This window comes from Mercenaria mercenaria, chromosome 17 (genome assembly GCF_021730395.1).
Source record: "Mercenaria mercenaria strain notata chromosome 17, MADL_Memer_1, whole genome shotgun sequence".
Taxonomy (NCBI): Eukaryota; Metazoa; Mollusca; class Bivalvia; order Venerida; family Veneridae; genus Mercenaria; species Mercenaria mercenaria.
The window spans coordinates 11104750-11125620 of NC_069377.1; the positions used below are offsets into that span (position 1 = coordinate 11104750).

A 20871-nucleotide genomic window follows, 5' to 3' on the forward strand; every position below is an offset into this window, starting at 1 on the left:
TCACTAGATATCAACATTTGTCCTAATTAATTTCGTATTTAGTTCGTACTACATATTTTCAACCCCATGGCATTCATTCCAGCTGGGTAAGGAGTTTAATAGTTATACCATTTCTAGTTTAAGTTTATATGGAAGTAGTCAAAAGGCTAGTATTAACGATAAATTAGTATGCAATTTTTTTTGCAGAGGCAAAAACAAATGATCTAAGTCTCACATAAGAAAATATTAACAGATTTAGATATTCTAATCATATTAGGAGTTTAAATTACGGATAACCATGGGATGAAATCAATGAAACTGGCCGACATAAACAGGTAATAATGATTTCTATAATTGATCCGGAGTTAAACAATGCATCGTAAGTGTTACTCACTCATCCCGAAGGTCAAGGTTCAATGTTTGTTTTACTTTCATTTTCGATTTTCAGAAAATGGAATGTATCGATAAGTAGCCAATAGAGTCTACTATACGTTATAACTTATATTAATGCCAAATTGTGAACCTTAAAGAATAATGTGTTTTCTGTGTGTAAGACTGTTCATTCTCGGTTTAACGACGGTCTACATTCCCTTCTTAGTGGGATTTCCCCCAAGAAGTTGATGTCGGAAATTCCGTAGCTAACGTTGGCATACTTAGCTGCGAAAGGACAACCCTTGACAGGTAAGATATCTGTATTTCATTAACAAATAAACCTTTATGGTTACGAAAGTTGTAACATTCCTTACATATTCTGCATTCACTACAGCACACGCATAAGCCACATTGACAACATACCATGGTCTACTTCCGTTTTGAATTAGTGGTTTGTCAGTGCTATGTTTATTTTCTTTTCGTTATATATCATAGTGATGCTGTTAAAATTTCACCCCCTCATCCAAAGTTAGGGGGTTCAATGGTGAATCACAACTTGGAGATAAAATATATTTGGTCTCTAAACATGGGCCCAAAAACCCATGCGCTTAATGTTTTTTTCGCAGAATTGGTAGGTATATTTTTCATTAGGTCGATGTATACCTCTACTACATCTTTGGAAATTTTATGTAGGCCTATTTTAAATCTCTTAATACATAAAACAAAATTGATCATATATAGCTTATGACCACTAATCTGGGGAGGGCCCTAGATAATGTTGGAATAACTTTTTTTCCAACCCATTTGTATGTATTTAATTTAATGCTTGTATTAAATGTGATGTATACATGTGTGAATATATATATACAATAACATATGATTAAACTAAATTAAAGGGAATAAAATTTCTCACTGTGGGTCCACGTACCTGCCGCAAAAATACTGTTTTCTGTGTCATCGTCTTTTGTTAGAAAAAAAGACGAAGGTATCACGGCAGAATATGCTACGCTGCATCACAGGCGTTTGAAGCTCTATTTATAAATATATAAACATTATCATATCCCATCCACTTAACATAATATTGCTTAATATACTTAAAAATTCTAACCTGCATATGAGCCGCACCATGAGAAAACCAACATAGCGGGTTTGCGACCAGCATGGATCCAGACCAGACTGCGCGTCAGGCTCCATGCTGTCCGCTTTTAAAGCCTATTGGAATTGGAGAAACTGTTAGCGAACAGCATGGATCCTGACCAGATGCGCAGGCTGGTCTGGATCCATACTGGTCGCAAACCTACTATGTTGGTTTTCCCATGGCACGTCTCATATGTATTTTATTGATTGAGCTTCAAACACCTGTGGCTGCATACACCATCAGCAGGTCCCAGAATGTCATAAGGACCTGATTTGTTTTGCAATTTGGTGGGTGGGGGATTGCTTTTATGTTCAGCTCCAGGATCATTTTAAAAATGGTTGACAGAACTCATTTCAGTGCATTTTATGTGTAGATCATTTTTGCAGGCCTTTAATCCTGTATACTCTAGTGATTAGTGGACAAGATGTCTTACATCCCTCTTGAATGTAACGTCTGCTGCAAGAAATTCTCTGGACCAATTTCTGCACGTGACCACTTCAGTAGTCGTGATCACAATAAAAAGATGGACGCCAGGAAACAAGATCGTCCAGGTAATTATAAAATTCATTGAACATTTTGTAATTAGTATACAAGGCAGAGTATTTCTTTTTGTTTAGTTTGGAGCCTTCTTTATACTTAATACATATTATAATTCTTTACGTTCACACGGTAATGTCAACGATTCCAACTTAATATGCGAATGAATACAAAAAAACAACTTTTATACCTTAAACGTAATTTTATGAATGCATGTGCACACCCAAGACGTCTAGCTACTAATGCCAATAACAGTTCTCGTAAAACTAAGTTTTGATATTCAAGTTTCTCTTCTGAATTTTAAATGAAAAGTATTTCCGATCCAAACAATGTTTGATGATCATAATATGTTGATCTACACATCTTATTTTCAGGTGTCAGTTGCCAGTTTTATCATAACAAATGAAAACGGTAACAGCAGACATAATGTTGTATTGCGTTTGTAATATTGTAACATGCTTTTTCTGAACAGTTATCTTCATTTTATGCGGTACTCGTCACGTTAGTGTTATAAGCGGTGTTATATTTTTAGATGTTGCATTTCACAGAAAACAAAATTCGCAGGAACATGCATTGTATTTTCAAGTGTTACTAACATAAGCCTGATCGTATTCTCAGGTGTTAAAAGAATCCCCAAGTTATTCATCTTATTTTCAGGTGTGACTCATCACGTGTGCTAATTAGACGGTGTTTAATTTTCAGGTGCTGCTTGTCAGTGGAGCATAATCTGCAACATGTATATATAGTTCTACTTGTCATGTATGTAACATAAACCCTCATGCTTGTGTTACCACATATAACTACAAAAATGAAAGTGCATGTGTCTTTTTTTTCTAGGTGCTATTTGACAGGTTTATAACATGCAATGTAGAATTTTTCTTTTTTCAGGTGTTACTTATACCGTTGGCAAATTTAAATTCGATGTGCATATAACTTATTTTCAGGTTTTGCTTGTGACGTTTGTAACATAACTTGCGATACCCGTAGAATACTAGAGCAGCATTTCCAGTCACCTCGACATAATGCAATGGCAGAAAAGCAACGGAACTTTCATCACTATGGAAATGAAATACTCACAGACAGTAATTATGCTGAATTGGCCGATGGCCGAGGTGATGCATACTGGTTTAGTTCGTCAAGCAATCAAGGGAAATGCAACCTATGTAATGTTGTGTTCAATTCTAGTAGTCATGCCCAAAGTCATTTAAGCGGGAAAGCACACAAGAAGAAAAATGCCCAGTTTGAGGCTATGAAAGGTTCAAACGTTAGGTACTATGATCAACCAAGGGTTGTTCAAACTACTTATCAGTCACAAGGTAGTCATAACGAGTTTCCTCGCAGTCAGTTACATACCTTACCACCAGACCATACTGGAGACCATAGCGCTGTTAGAGCCTCTAATCATGATAGCAACAACATGAATTGTTGTGATATTTGCGGTGTATCATTTTCAGGTCATTTAAATGCACAACAGCATTACGCCAGCGATAAACATAAAAAGAAAGCTAATCAAGGTCTTGGAAATAAACCGGAATATTCTTGTTCATTATGTAATGTGACATTTACTGGCCCCGAAAATGAAGAATGTCACAAGCTGAGTCAGAAGCACAAGAAGAATGTTATACTGATGGAGAAGAAAGCAAAAGGGGAGGAGCTGCCTTTGTCTTGTAACGCATGCAATTGCACCTTTACAGGTCAAGAAAATGCAGAGGCTCATTTTCAAAGTAAAAAACATAGACGAAATATGGAAAATAGGAACATACAGTCAAAAGCCATGCATAGAGAAAACGATAATTTTGTTAGGGCGAACTCAACAGGTCCTCCTCCAGTACTTACATCAGAGATTCAAGTTGTAACTAATGAAAAAGAAATGCCTCGTTTAATCAAACCCTTGGCAAAAAGACCAGATGAAGCACCAGTGCACACAAATATTGCATTTACACAATATATAAGGGATACAAATGACAGTTCTAAAGACGGTGTAAACCTATACCATAGTAATCAATATATCAAAAGTGAAAATGATGATGAAGAGGAAAGTGATGACGAGCTTCTAGCTAAACCAGTCGAGGAAGAAAACACTAATATGAGAAAGATTTCTTTAGAGGAAGATCTGGTAGTTAAGCCAATTGAAAACGATGAAGACAGTCTAGTTATCAAACCAGTTGATACTGATTATGGTGCACAGTATAGAGAGAATGATGCTGAATCATTAGATAACGAATCAACTGAGACAGATCCAACACCGTTTGATTCTATGAGATCTGAAGCAAAAATAAAAGCGGAAATATACACAAGCCTTGAACAGTCACTTGACACTTTGAGCTTGAGCACTGGAGATTTCTCATCTAGAGATACAGAGCCAGTAAAGTATGTGAAGAATGATCTTAGAAGTTCCCTAACACCATTCGGACGTGGGCGAGGTATTTTCACGATGTTAAAACAACAGGATGAAAAACTGCCAGGAAAGGTTGTGAACACAAACAAGTTAAACAACGTGAATCCAGAAGACATAGATGTGCCTGATGAAAGTGAAACTTGGAGAAAATCCGTTTGGTCAGGTACGAGGGCGGCACCAAAGTCGGAATTCCTTCCGAATGGAGATGATATTGAAGAAAGTGGCCGACATCAGTACAATATTCCCCTGCAGTCCGCTGAAGGAAATGTTAATTCAAGGGTTTCGAATTCCCCACCACAAGTAATTTACCAGAGACATGATGTATCTAGACCATTGTCAAGAGAATCTGATGGTCAATATGAGATGGAGGAGTATGTTTTTGACCCAGTTACAGGGCGAGGAAAATGTTACATATGTGACATTGATTTTACATCCAGTAAACATAAGAGCCAGCATATTTTAGGCAAAAATCATCTCAAAGCAAGAGAAGTTCATAAAGAAATGTCGACTCAAAGAGGATTAGCGAATAACTCTTTATTTTGTGAAATATGTTCAGTTACGTTCTCTGGACCTGAAGCAAAGGAACAACATATGAAAAGTGAGAAGCACAAAAAGAAAGAGAGAAGACATCTGACAGGCGAGGATAACGATTACTTCTGCGAAATATGCAAAATATCTTGCACTGGACCGGAAAGCTTTACACAACACCAAATGGGCGCCCAACACAGAAAATTGGCAGGCATATCACCCACGGATGAGTCGGGCTTGCCCAGTCCAATTTATGACCGAACGAAATGGTACCAGTGTGAAGTTTGTAAGTGCAGTATGAATACATATGAACAGCTGAAATTCCACGAAAGGTCGCCTAAACATATGAAACAGTTAGAAAAACAGCAGTTGTCCGGTGGTACGTCAACGAACGATCGCACAGTTTGGTATCCATGTCACATCTGTAACTGCAAGATGAACACACAAGAACAGCTTCGTAAACATGAAGCTTCACCAGCTCACATGTCTAAACTGAGACAATCCGGTGGCATTACACAAACTGATCCGTCTTTTAAACAATTTAACCAGATGCCAGGACACAAAGTGTCGTCTGGTTCAGCAACGCCGTTAGAAAGTTTTCTGTCAGAAGAACTCTTTCCTGAAGAGTTTTTACCACCGTCTGATTCTACAAGCACTAAACATGAAAACACACCATTGGTTAACGATTTTCAGGAACAATTAGTTATGACTGACAAACCACTTTACTTGCCTCCGCGTTTTGCAATAATTACCGAGGATCAGCCCGGAAACGAGGCGTCGGCAAACGCCCCAGGAACTGGTGGAACAAAACGCGGTCAGGGTAGTGAATTAGCTTACGCAACCAGAAACCGAGGTGAAAAAGTTAGTCATAGCAATACAGGGTCGTCAGCCAATTCAGCAGCAGAAGACTATGCATCACAAGGCGCAAAGCCCAAGCAGGGAGCTAGTCTTGCAACTGGGGACAGCCCCAGCTCAAGTTTATTTGCAAATCTTTCGAACAAAAATCCTACTATGGATAATCCGTATGCAGCCACACATCCGTATTACTGCCACACTTGTAAATCACCAATGAACACAAGAGAGTCATACGAAAATCATTTAAGAGGGAAACGCCATATGCAAAAAGTTTGCACAGAGCCAGCGCCACCTAGGGTACACCATATGCCGCTGAGGTTGCCAGATGATTACTTGCCATTCACACATACAAGTCCAAGAAACTATCAACAAGAGCTTTATAAGAAAGCCATGGACGATAACACGCTGTGTTTCTTACCTACAGGTAAAAATCCGAAATATTTCACACACACAGAAACATTCATACAAATTTAGTTCATATTTATTTTTAAATAAATGACAATAGTACTCGTACGTATATTTGTACATGCAACGCCGTTTTTTAAAAGTAAGCATTGAATCTTCGTTGTTCGTAACAAAATTATCACAGTAATTTCAATTAATACATTTAACTTTTAATTTCTTAATCAATACTGTTTCAGAAATACGATATCTGCAACAGTTACTTAATTCAAAGGGCTATAAAAATAAATATACTTCATTGCTTAATTGATGCTAAATAAAATCATCATTTGGAGTTCAGATGCGAATGAATAAATTCACGAGGGCGCAGCCTGAATGATATAATAAAACGCATCTGAACAATTAACAATGGTTTTATTCAAGAGCAAATCACTGTTTGAGATATATCATTTCGATTCTAATACGTTATCAGGGATTAATATCTGTATCTTTGAAGATCAGGGCGGCCAACCCATGTGACTTTTCGGTATCGTACATCTCGGGAAATTGCTCGATTCGTGCTACAGTAACATTTTTGTTTGTAACTTTCTTGTTACTTGACGGATAATTGTAATGAAATAAAAAAACCTCGAAGACAGAAAAAAAAACACAAGCGTTTTCCTCGGTACAAAACGTCTGCCAGACTTTGTCAATACTTTCTCCAAACACTTCGCCGAAGTTTCATTGTGCACGTTACCTATAAATTTGGTACGTGAAAAAAACCAAAACATTTTGTGGAAGTGTTTGAGAAAAGTAGAATGTATGGCAGACGCTTTGTGCCGAGGATAGTACCCTGAATCGAGCGATCTTCCCTGTGTGTACGATACCTAGAAGTCACGTGGGTCAGCCACCCTGAAGATATTCACCCAATATTTTCCTGTTTTTTTGGGTGGTTTTCTTTACCGGGGCGCCGTTATGACATATGACGTTGTTACGTAATAATTGTGACGTACAAATAGTGCATCATTTGCACACCATTCCAGTAGTTTTTGTTTAATAGGGAAAATAAATTGCTTCATGTTAGAATTAGATTCTTAGCACATCAGTACATACTTATTACCATCATAATTTAGGTACTGGTAAGACGCTGGTTGCTGTGATGACGATAAGCGCCATGTTGGACAAGTGTCGATCAAAGAACGTGTTGTTTCTAGTAGACAAGGTTCTACTTGTAATACAACAATCAAAATATATACGTACAGAACTTGGAGATAGAGAGTTTAATCGGTATGTAATATTTCTCTTTAACAGGTACACGTTATGTTCATTTATGTTTTTACGGCCTAAGGCGTAAAAAAATTGTTTCCGGTATCCCGACCAACCCTAACTTTTTGGCCCGACACTAAATGTTTTTACGGCCTTTGAGAATTTTTTTCAACTGTTACAAAAAGTTGCAAAACTGCACTTTTTATGCTTTAAACATGGTCAGAGATGTTAGAAATAGAGGGTATTTGTTTGTTTCAGTGAAATATCAATTTTATTTCACAAGTGAGCATCAAAAACTGATATTTTCACGAGTTGCGTAGCCTTTTAATGCTCACGAGTGAAATGAAAATGATATTTCACTGAAACAAACAAATTTTCTTTTTATTTTATGTGTAAAACTCTATTTTTGTTGCGTGATTTATCAAAATGTCGAAAATCGCGGGAAAGATTAACAGAAAGCATAACACAAATGACGTCAATTTAACGACGTCATCGTCATTATGGTCCCCGGTATTCATAACGCCCGGTATACAATTTGACTTCAGTTGCAACGGAGGACCGGAACAAGTTCGGCAAAAACAGTGAAAAAAAAACACGATAATCTTCTGTTTCAAAACTGTGGATTATCACTTCTATTTCACTGAGAAAACTCTATAATTCACTGGAAAACATAAAATAAATCAACTTACTGCTGCCCTAAAGGCATTATCCCCCTTATTTGTATTCATTTTTTGACACAAAAATAATTTCCGAAAAGTCCCACTTAATAAAAAAAATTACCGACCTACCTACCAAAATTTTTAGCCCACCATCATCAGATGGTGGGCTATTCAAATCACTCTGCGTCCGTGGTCCGTCGTCATTCCGTCCGTCCTTCCGTCCGTTAACATTTTCTCGTTATCGCATCTCCTCAGAAACTACCAGGAGGATTTTGACCAAACTTTGTCAGAATGATGTATTGGAACCTTAGTTGTGGCCTTCTGAAAATCAGACTGGTTCAACAATGTTTTATTGAGTTATGGCCCTTTGTTTATTTCTATAATTTACATAGATTTATATAGGGAAAAACTTTGAAAATCTTCTTGTCCAAAACCTCAGAGCCTAGGGCTTTGATATTTGGTTTGAAGCATCATCTAGTGGTCCTCTACCAAGATGATTCAAATTATTTCCCTGGGGTCTAATATGGCCCCGCCCCGGGGGTCACATGGTTTATATAGACTTATATAGGGAAAAACTTTGAAAAACCTCTTGTTCAAAACCACAGGGCCTAGGGCTTTGATATTTTGTATGTGACATCATCTAGTGGTCTTCTACTAAGATTGTTCAAATTATCCCCCTAGGGTCAAATATGTCCCTGCCCCGGGGGTCACATGGTTTACATAGACTTATATAGGGAAAAACTTTGAAAATCTTCTTGTCCAAACCACAAACTCTAGGGCTTTGGCATTTGTAATGTAGCATCATCTAGTGGTTCTCTACCAAGTTTGTTCAAACTATCCCCCTGGGGTCAAAAATGGCCCCGCCCTGGGGATCACATGGTTCATATAGACTTATATTGGGAAAAGCTTTTAAAATTTCTTGTCAATAACCTAAAACATTCAAATTTGGACCACATGTATGGTTTTGAGTGGCAAGATGAACCTTGACATGAGTTGACCTTGATTTTGACCTAGTGACCTACTTTCACATTTCTGTAGCTACAGCCTTCAAATTTGGACCACATGCATAGTTTTGTGCACTGAAAAAAACTTTGACCTTGACATTGACCTAGTGACCTACATTCACATTTGTGAAGGTACAAGCTTCAAATTTTGACCACATGCATAGTTTCGTGTTCCGAAATGAAATTTGACCTTGATTTTGACCTAGTGACCTACTTTCCATTTCTCTAGCTACAGCCTTCAAATTTGGACCACATGCGTAGTTTTGTGTACCGAAACAAACTTTGACCTTTACATTCACCTAGTGACCTACTTTCACATTTTTGAAGGTACAGGCTTCAAATTTGGACCACATGCATAGTTCTGTGTTCCGAAATAAAATTTGACCGTGATTTTGACCTGATGACCTACTTTCACATTTCTCGAGCTACATCCTTCAAATTTGGACCACTTGCATAGTTTTGTGTACCGAAATGAACTTAGACCTTAAGATTGACCTAGTGACCTACTTTCACATTTCTGTAGCTACAGGCTTCAAATTTAGACCACATCCGTAGGATTGTGTACCGAAACAAACTTTGACCTTGACATTGACCTAGTGACCTACTTTCACATTTTTGAATGTACAGGCTTTAAACTTGGACCAAATGCATATATTTGTGTTCGGAAGTGTAATTTGACCTAGTGACCTACTTTCACATTTTTGAATGTACAGGCTTTAAATTTGGACCACATGCATATATTTGTGTTCGGAAGTGTAATTTGACCTAGTGACCTACTTTCACATTTCTCAAGCTACAGCCTTCAAATTTGGACCACTTGCATAGTTTTGAGTACCGAAATAAACTTTGACCTTAAAATTGACCTAGTGACCTACTTTAAAATTTCTCAAACTACAGCCTTCAAACTTGATGCATATGCATAGTTTTGTGTACAAAGAACTTTGTCCTTGAAATTGATCTAGTGACGTACTTTCACATTTCTCAAGCTACAGCTTTCGAATATGGACCACATGCACAGTGTTGTGTATGTAAATGAAATTTGACCTTGAGCTAGTCAGTAAGTCTTGAAATTTGGAACACTCAAAAATGGCACATTGGTGGGCGCCAAGATCACTCTGTGATCTCTTGTTTGAGCATGTTACCGGAAACAATTTTTTACGCCTTATTGTTTTGTATTTTCTGGTTCTTCTGTATGATAGAACTAGACGTGATTGATACTTTAAATTTCATTATTTGACATAAATAGACTAAATCAGAGTCTGATGTAATTATTTTGCTTGGTAATGATCTTTGCTTCCAGTCGAGCTTCTGTAATTATACCACCATTTCGTCCGTCCGTCCATCCGTCGTGTCTGCTCCATTTCTTCTTGACAGGACAGATGGATTCATCAGTTATTAATCTGGTCAAAACGATGTTCACACTGCTTAACCAAGGTCACTAGGTCCAAGGTCAAGGTTACACTTCGAGGTAAAGTTCAGAAAGCTTAGCTTCTTATCCGCTCCATATCGTCAAAACTGCTTGGGAGATTTTCATAAATCTGGCATCAATTGTTAATCTCAGCACAGGGCCTAGGGCCCAGGTCAAGGTGACATTTAGAGGCCAAAGGTCAAATAGCTTGATTTCGTGTCAACTCCATATCTTCTGGACGATTAAAATGAATCTCGTAAAATTAACATCAGTTTTAACCTCATCCAGACCATTTGCAGAATGTACAACCTAGGACACTTAGCCCAAGATCAAGGTCACACTTTAAGGTCAAAGATCAAATAGCTCAAGCTTGTTTACTCTCTGTATCTTATTAATCGCTGGATGGATTATATAGGGCAAACACCAATTTTTAACCTCACCAAGACGAAATGCATGTGCAAAACCAAGGTCACAAGGCCATAGTTCTAGGTCATATTTAAAGGTCACAGTTCATGACCACAACATTTTATTTTCCTTGTATCAAAGCAGCGTGTGTAGGTTTTAATCGGTTTCAATGATAGCTCTAGTTTTATCAACTATCACAACAGCAGACTTTTAGTGACATGTGTCTCCGCGTAATATTATGCCCCCCTTCAAAGAAGGAGGGGTATATTGTTTTGCAGATGTTGGTCGGTATGTCGGTCGGTATGTAGACAAATCCGTTTCCGGATGATAACTCAAGAATGCTTGGGCATAGGATTATGAAAGTTGATAGGGAGGTTGATCATAACCAGCAGATGACCCCTATTGATTTTAAGGTCAGTAGGTCAAAGTGACCCAGAACAGATAAACGGTTTCCGGATGATAACTCAAGAACGCTTGGGCCTAGGATCATGAAAGTTAATAGGGAGGTTAGTCATGACCAGCAGATGACCCCTATTGATTTTGAGATTAGTAGGTCAAAGGTCAAGGTCACAGTGACATGGAACAGTTAAACGGTTTCCGGATGATAACTCAAGAATACTTGGGCCTAGGATCATGAAAGTTGATAGGGAGGTTAGTCATGACCAGCAGATGACCCCTATTGATTTTGAGGTCAGTAGGTTAAAGGTCAAGGTCACAGTGATCCGGAACCGTTAAATGGTTTCCGGATGATAACTCAAGAACGCTTGGGCCTAGGATCACGAAAGTTAATAGGGAAGTTTATCATGACCAGCAAATGTTGATTTTGAGGTTTTTGCGGTCAGTAGGTCAAAGGTCAAGGTCACAGTGACCTGGAACAGTTAAACCGTTTCTTGACGATAACTTGAGAACGCTTGGGCCTAGGATCACAAAACTTGATAGTTAAGTTGATCATGATCAGCAGAGGACCCCTATTGATTTTGAGGTCAGTGGGTCAAAGGTCAAGGTCACAGTGACCCAGAACAATTAAACGGTTTCCAGACGATAACTCAGGAACGCGTTTCGTGTTCTACGAGCTCTTGTTATATTTTGTATTTAGGAGCCAGTTTAATGTATCTGTTACATAGAATTCCACTTAAGCAAGTGCTAGGGTTGGGGTGCGATGGGTTCGAGGGGTTGCATATTTCATTACCCCTCATGAACAGACTCAATAAAACATAGGCTGCTATTGTTTTGTGTGGTTATGTTCTTTGCTTCCAAAGGATCTACTTGAAAGAGCTTTGCCAGTGTTCCATTTTTAGCTCACCTGTCACATAGTGACAAGGTGAGCTTTTGTGATCACCCTTCGTCCGTCGTCAGTCCGCCCGTGCGTCCGTCAACTATTTCTTGTCTGCACGATAGTGGTTTCAGTTATGATTTTATTTTAACCAAACTTGCACACAACTTGTATCACCATAAGATCTTGGTTCCTTTCTTGAACTGGCCAGATCCCGTTATGGGTTCCAGAGTTATGGCCCCTGAAAGGGCCAGAATTAGCTATTTCGACATTGTCTGCACAATAGCAGCTTCATTTAAGATTTTATTTTAACCAAACTTGCACACAACTTGTATCACCATAAGATCTTGGTTCTTTTCTTGAACTGGTCAGATTCCATTATGGGTTCCAGAGTGATGGCCCCTGAAAGGGCCAGAATTAGCTATGTTGACCTTGTCTGCACAATAGCAGCTTCATTTATGATTTGAATTTAATCAAACTTGCACAAAACTTGTGTCACCATAAGATCTCGGTTCCTTCCTTGAACCGGCCAGATCCCATCATGTGTTCCAGAGTTGTGGCCCCGAAAAGGTCCAAAATTAGCTATTTTGGCTTTTGCAGCCATATAGAGACTTCATTTATGGTTTGATTTGATACAAACTTGCAAAACATCTTCAGCAACAATAATCTTGGATTCCATGATGAATCTGTCAGATCCAAATATAGGTTCTGGAGTTATTTATATCTGATTACCTCCCCTGATTTTAATCAAAATGGATTTATATCAGTAAGTACCTATAGGACTCATTTGAAATCTCATTATTGTCATGAGTTGGACTCAGACAATCAGGGTAGATAACTATTGACTGATTTTATGTCAAATTACCTCCCTTTACTTCAAATTAAAATGGGTATATCTCCGTCACTAATGAAGGTACTGATCTGAAATTCCATTTATGCCATCAGATGGACTTGGACAATCAGTGAAGGTACATATTGACTGAATTTATGACAAATTACCTCCCTTTATTTTTTATGTAAATGAATGTACCTAGCAGCTTCTAATGAGATTGGTTTGATACATTATTTATGTCTTCCGTGGTAAGAAATTTCTACTTTTACTTACTTTTCTAATATATTGTTGTAAAGGCCTGTACTCTGTATCTTCTACATGCACATACCAATGCATGAATACCTCCCCTGATTTTAATAAAAATGGATTTATCTCAGTAAGTATTTATAGGACTCATTTGAAATTTCATTATTGTCATTAGTTGGACTGAGACAATCAGGGTAGATAAGTATGGACTGATTTTATGTCAAATTACCTCCCTTTGTTTCAAATTAAAATGGGTGTATCTCAGTAACCAATGAAGATACTTATTTGAAATGTCATATATGCCATCAGATGGACTCGGACAATCAGGGTAGATAACTTTTGACTGAATTTATGACATATTACCTCCCTTTATTTTATGTAAATGAATATACCTCAGCAGCATCTATTATAAATGAGATTGGTTTTAAATGTTATTTAAGTCTTCCAAGGTAAGGAATAGTCATGCTAGTACAAAAATGCAGCTTTTGAGTCAAGGACCCTCAAACTTGGTATGGAGATTGGCTATGACTAGTACGTGACTCATAGGTCAAAAGGGATTGTTACAAGGAAATATTTATCCTGATAATATTTTAAAGTGTATGCCTATGTGATCTTTGTCAAAACTTGATCTTATCATTAAGAGCAATGGTACTCAGGTGAGCGATATAGGGCCATCATGGCCCTCTTGTTCTATGATACTTTTAAGACAATAATCTTAAGTGTACAGTAGATTGTCATTTTCCATGTTATATCTTTGTAGAGGTTCTGTTAGGTTTCTTACAGAAGTACTGAATAAAGTTTAGAAAACTGTCATGAAATGCATGGTGTAAAATATGAGAAGCAAAATTAAAATATCTTGCATACATAAATAACAATCTTGTTTTGATGTGAAATTCTCACTTTAAGTGTATGATTTCAGCTTCAATCCAGACAGCGATACCTTACAGAGAAGAACGCTACGTATAGCTGCTGTGTGTATGGGTCAGCAGACGACAAACGGAATACCATTATGGAAACACGATATTGTCGTTGTAACGGCAGGTACTATTTCTGTAGTCATCATTTGTCTCCCTTGACAGTCCAGTCCTAGTGCAGATGTCTTCCACGGACTTAAAATAATCCGTCATCTGTTATATCATGTTCAAGTTAAACTGTTCATATTTATTTGTTTTAATGAGGAAATATTTGAAATATTTCAAACATATATTAAATTTAGATTGAACGTGAAACTTAACAGTTACGCATTGAATTATCACAAAATACTATTCATGATATGAGTGACGAGAACTAATTTTATTATTCTATGTAAATTCCAGCATTTTGTCAGAATCTACTTGATAAACAAATCCTTCGATGGGAAGATTTCAGTCTGGTTGTCTTTGATGAAGCCCATCATTGCGAGAAAGGGCATCCATTCAATGCGCTGCTTTCTAATTACCACAGACGCACGCCCACTGAAAATAAACCAAAGATTCTTGGACTAACCGCATCACCTGCTGGCAAAGCAGACGTTCCAAAAACGTTACAGATGCTTCAAGGACTAGTAAGTAATATGGGCGATGTGCGTATGACAATTGTTGAAGAGCATGAAAATGTTGACACTTTGAATGAGTACCAGTCTAACGCTGACATGATCATACGCCCACAGCTGGCTCCTAGCGGTCTAATGGAGAGTACCCTTAAACATGTTATGAATGAATACATCATGCATTGTATATTGAAACTGAGTCAGATTTCAAACATAAATTATTACATTGACTTCGAAAGAAGATTTAATACCAACATGCCTGACGAAGAAGTGAGGAGAGTTGCAGACGACTTTGTTGATAGCAATATTGACATGATACAGTCCAGTCTGAATATGATAGAGAACGTAAATGAGAGCATTGGCAAAGTCCAGTTTTCTAACTTATGCATGCATATTCAGTCAGTTTGTATGGCATTGAATTGTCTAGAAGAAGGAGGTATACTGATCGCTTTGCAAGAAATGGAAGACATTGAGACGGAAGGACACAACTTCAAATTTGCTAGAGAATTCGGTTTGCCCACAGCACATCTTCAGCAGATCATTGCCCGTCAAGGTCAATGCCTTGATGGCCAGTTAGGTGGATCGAATGGCAACGCTTCGGGCGATTTGCATATGAAGCGATTGATTGACGAATTGACAGACGGTGGGTCTTTGAGGAATGATTCTGACAGGAGAAGCATATCGTTGGTACTAGTTAAGCAGAGGTGTACTGCCCATCTTATAACTAAAATGTTACAAGTAAGAATAATATTGTTTTAAACGTAGTTAAATTAGCTACTAGTACAAGACTCATTAATATATATTAAATTTAACTGCATGCGACTTTGATATACCATAAGCATAATACCTGTTTGCAAGCAAAATTATAATTGCAATTACCTACAGCAAGTACTTTGAAGATGAGAGTGGTGGGGTGGTAGGGGAGAGGTAGTAGGGGCTCTGAAAATTAAGAAGCTCAAAAACTGTGGGTAAGAAGTGGTGATTGGGGGATGACGGAGAAAGAGAGGGTTAGAAGAATAAAAAGTAAAATTCCATGGTCAGAGTTGAATAACTGGGAGGTGGGAATGCACTGCGGATGAGGGATACAAGAAACTGAATGAAAGTAAAACAGAAAAATTACAGGGGTAGAGAGGTGGGGCGGGGATGCGGGATGTGGGTAATAAATATTAAAAGCTGATCTGAAATTAAAAGAAATATATACAGGGGCGGCACGGGTGGTATGTTGTATGCGGATGAGAGATAATAAGATAGATACAGTGTCAAGAAACTGAAATGAAAGTAAAACTATTGGGTCGGGGTAATCCCTATGACCTTGACCTGGAAATCGTAGATCCCAAAATCAATGGGGATCGGCCTCCAATGATATTTAGTCAGTGTGTTAAGTTTCAAAATCATATCTTTTATATTTGTATTGTTTGTAATTCGTGTGTGAATTCTGGGTTTGTAATTTGTAAAGTTGTAAGTAATTCATATGTGAAAATTGTGTTTCTATTTATCTGTGATAGTTGATTTTGTAAATTGCTTGTGAAAACTGTTGAAAGTTGTGTCTGTACTTTTATATGTGAAATTTGTGTTTGTGAGGTATACGTAAAAACTGTGATTGTATTTTACATGTGAAAATAATGTTTGTAATATTAGATTACATCATTTGAACATTGTAGAAATCCGAGAGAATGAGACAGTTAGGATTGAACACCACTTGTGTTGTTGGTCATGGTGGAAGTGGCGCGGCTGACAAGGGAATGAATGTCAACCAGCAGAAGCGCGTGCTGGAGGAGATCAAACAATATAAATATCAGGTGATTTATTGGTTATATGGTAACTGAGATAAAAGGCATTTTTAGCTCGCTTGAACTGTGTTCAGGATGACCTGTTGGTAAAAGTAGGTGGTACATCTTCTGTTGTCATACGTACTGCGTCAATCGTCCTGCGTCTGCATTTTACTTGAGCATCACCTTTGAAACTGCTGGTCAGAACTATACTTAACTTGGTCTGTCATGGGCATCTTCCGCTTGACCCCCTTTATGGGCCAGCTAGATCTAAAAATAGGAAAACTTCAAACGAATTCTTCTCATGAATCTGTTGATGTATCTGCATAATATCATAGTCTGTAGCATACTCGGATGATGAAAATGGGTGCCTCTTTAGTTTAACTTGGCCCCTGAACCTGATGACGGCTCTTTACCAAACTTTGTAGCATCCTATACATGAATATCTCGTACATTTGTTCAAATAGTTGTGTTTGACCCTTTAAACGGCTTTTTAGGAAGCAGTTTAAACAAAAGATACATAGTGTAGTGACATATATATTTAAGGGAAAAATGTTAAGGTGAGGTGAGTGTCTTTTTGGGTCATTAAGTCGCTCTTGTTTGTTCAAAGATAGTTGAAGAATTATGTACATTAACTGTACACTCATTTATGATCCTACTGAAGAATTAAGGTTATAAATTTGAAATGGTTTAGAAACATACCTGCAATGGAATATTTCATCTTAAACAGTTTTGCAGACTGTAATATAACATTGAATATATTGTAATCGGTCGTAAAATTTTCTGTTTATTAGGTGATTGTTGCTACGTCAGTTGCAGAGGAAGGCGTTGATTGGCCAGAATGTGAGCGCGTGATCAGTTTGTACCCGCCGTCTACAGTTACCGCACTTGTACAAATGCGTGGTAGAGCCAGAAGAAAGAACAGCAAATTTATTGTGTTGTGCGGAAGTCAGGAGGAAGAAGGAAAGCTCTATGACATAATGCAGAGAGAAAAGAATATGATTGCAGCTACACGTCTTTTGATAGAGCAGAACAGAAATACAGAGTACTAGATTTATCGTGTTTGACCAGTTAAAGAAATCAGTTTGTCATTTGCAAGTGTTAATTGATTGGACTAGTACTTTTTCAGAACCCATAAGTTATAAATTTTGAATATCTTCTTGTTTTTATGTAAACGGTAAGCTGTTAGTCGCATCTCTGTTCGTTGTAAATTATTCACCAGAATATTCAGCAGTTACATTGCTATTTAGTTTGACAAACTACGGTTACGAGACTCAAAAGTCACTATCTGATGCTTTTACCATTATAAAGGAAATGCTGATATTTTGTTTACTTAGTATATTACAGTTGTGTTGAAAGTATTTCAAATTTATCTTGTCTGATCAATCCGCCTTGCCTATACCATACTAATTTATCATTTTGTGCTATAAGTTATTTTGTTTGTTGCATGTTTACGACACCTTGTTTATGAGCGATGGCTGTTAATACGAATTAATGCATGTACTCCAGATTAAAGTTTGGCGCGTATTACGCATGGCTGTCGATGGGTATTGGACTTTCAGTAGTAGTTATGTCTCCCACCACATAGTGGTGTGGGAGATATATGGATTTACTGCTTTCTGTGCGTCCGTGTGTGTGTGTGTCCATGTGTCCGTCTGTCACAAATTTTGTCCGCGCTGTAAGTTGAACAGTTCTCATCCGATCTTGACCAAATTTTAACAAAATGTGTTTACCAATAAGTCCTCGGCCAAGTTCGATAACGAGCCAAATCGCCCTAGGCACTTCAGAATTATGGTCATTGAATTACCGAAAATCGCTCTGTACACACGTGTCGGCACTAAGTCGAACATTTCTCATCCGATCTTCATCAAACTTGAACAAAATGTGTTTGCCAATAAGTCCTCGGCCAAGTTCGATAACTACCCAAATCGGCTCAGGCACTTCAGAATTATGGCCATTGAATTACCGAAAATCGCTCTGTACACACTTGCCTGCACTTTAAGTCGAACATTTCTCATCGAATCTTCACTAAACTTGAACTAAATGTGTTTGCCAATAAGTTCTCGGCCAAGTTCGATAACTAGCCAAATCGGCTCAGGCACTTCAGAATTATGGCCCTTGAATTACCGAAAATCACTCTGTACTCAGATGCCAGTGATACATGTATTGGTGCATGGTTGACTCAGATACATAACTATTCAGATGATTAGGCAGTTGTGGGAGACATGCGCTTTTCTCAAAAGCAGCTCTAGTTTATTTTTTATTTGTTTTTGATTTTAGCCTACATGTATGTCCGCTGATAAATATTTTTTATTTTATGTTCACATTATATACGAAAGTGGTATATATGTATCATTTGCATCTCACTCTCATTGAGTATGTCATCCCCTGGCTGAAAAAAGTTTCTAGAGAAGCTTACTTGTTTTTAGCTTACTTGAATTTTGTTCAGAGTATAGCTGTAGGTGGATGTATTGGCGTCCGTCGTCCTGCTTCAACATTTGTTTTCTCAAACATGTTTTCTTCTGGAACTCTGGTGTTCAGAATTACACCAAATATGGTCTGTAGCCCCCTGACACGGGCTCTTAGATTTGTTAAAATGGTTCCATTTGTTCCCTTTTAGGGGCCGCCCAAGCTGTAGGTAAAAAAAACCCAACTTTTGAACGTCTTCTCATGAACCACTTACGGTATTTGATTGTTGCCAAAATTGGTCTGTATCATTCTTGTAAGGTCCCCTTCAAGTTTTGTTCAAATGGGTCGGCTCGCCAGAGCTAAAACAAGAAGTAGCTAACGAATTCTTCTCATAAACATCTTGATGGATCTTCATCAAACTTGGTTTGTAATATCCTAGTGTAGGCCTGTCACAGGTTATCATATGGTTTCGCTTGGCCCCTGCCGCCATGGCTAAAAATAGATAAACCTTTTACCATCTTCTCATCGAAATCTTGAAAGATCTTAGCTAAATTTGGTCTTTAACATCCTTGGATGAACCTTTCTCAATTTTATTCATATGGTTCAAGTTGACTTCAGGTATGGCCTGTCTGAGATAAATTTAAAAAAAAATTCTTTAAGCAACTTTTTTCATTTGAACCGCTTTATGGAGGAAGGTTGATCTGCAAAACCTTTACATTGTAGTTTGACCCTACCAAAGTTAATTTAAATGGTTAACGAACACACTTTGGCGCAATCACATCAAAAATAGATACGATTTCGAATGACTTGTTTGAACTGTTTAATGGATGTTCACCAAACTTGGTCAGAAGCAGGGTCAAAGGATCAGTGTCCTCATCAGGCGAGCGACTTAGGCCTTTTACGGCATCTTGTCCTGTAATAACTTGTAGCTAAATTTTTAAAATTAAGTAGAATTTGCTAGTTTAAAACACTGTGTATATAAATCAGCTTTTAAAGAATATACAGTACTAAGGCTAATTGATCTAGAAAAACATACATGGAGAGCGGTATTTCATTTAAAAATTAAGTTACCGGATGATACTCTTGAATTGTCATTGCATTTTGCGTGTGAAGATTGGCTGTGTTTTTTTTCTGGAATGAAAGTTCTTGAAATGTATGCAGATGATACACTAAGAAAACACATAGATTACAAATCAACACAATTATATACAATAGTTTTGTAAATCTTAATATCGGAGGTGTTCAAATTTTCATGTAATTCGAGGTTCGTATATGTTTGTTTTGTTTTGCTATCACGTTAAAGACGGGACTTTGGTTTAATCGTTGCGTTGTGGTTTTGTTTTATATTCCAAATAAATTTTAAGTTCTGTTAATGTGTTTGCCTTACTGCCAGTTAATAAATTATTCTGAAAGAATCAAGGTTCGTGTTGATATATTTTCTGTCTTTGTATGTACATTAACCGTGGGTACTGTCAATCTCAGAAACATTATAATAGCTTAAAATGTTCCGAAAGACGGCAGACAGACAGACAGGCAGGGGTACTGAAAAAAGAATCAGTACATTTTTTGCTCAGCTGTACTAGACGTTCAGGGTGAACTGTTAGTGAAGTAGATGATGCGGCGTTCGCAAGCGGTACACCTGCAACTAGAGATAGCAATTTGGTCCAATCTTAATGACACTGACTAAAAAGTCTTGTCGTAATAAAATCTTGGGTTAGATCAAGTTCGAAATTGGGTCATCTGGGTCAAAGAAGGTCACTAGGTCAAATCATGGAAAATCCTTGTTAAAATTCTGGTCAGAATGGTTTCCTTCGTAAGATTTAGGCCAAGGTGGGTTATCTTGAATTAAAATAAAACATCTATAGATCACTATGTCGGATGATG

The 20871-nt window shown here is 37.6% G+C and overlaps 2 protein-coding genes across 2 annotated transcripts in view; both read left to right on the plus strand.

Moving 5' to 3' along the window:
• The first annotated feature begins 31 nt into the window (after positions 1–31).
• On the plus strand, positions 32–20406 carry LOC123536219 (uncharacterized). The gene is made up of 9 exons (XM_053529024.1): positions 32–86; positions 578–660; positions 1876–2040; positions 2971–6231; positions 7322–7475; positions 14201–14322; positions 14598–15547; positions 16471–16608; positions 17373–20406. Exons 3-9 carry the CDS (start codon positions 1914–1916, stop codon positions 17628–17630), a joined length of 5010 nt encoding a protein of 1669 aa, XP_053384999.1. The 5' UTR covers positions 32–86; positions 578–660; positions 1876–1913; the 3' UTR covers positions 17631–20406.
• The window catches only part of LOC123536218 (dual specificity protein phosphatase 3-like), a 30298-nt gene continuing 9564 nt past the window's right edge, over positions 138–20871 (plus strand). The window contains exon 1 of the mRNA XM_045319194.2: positions 138–314. The gene's annotated coding sequence lies outside the window, so the exon portion shown is untranslated. The remainder of the gene's footprint in view (positions 315–20871) is intronic.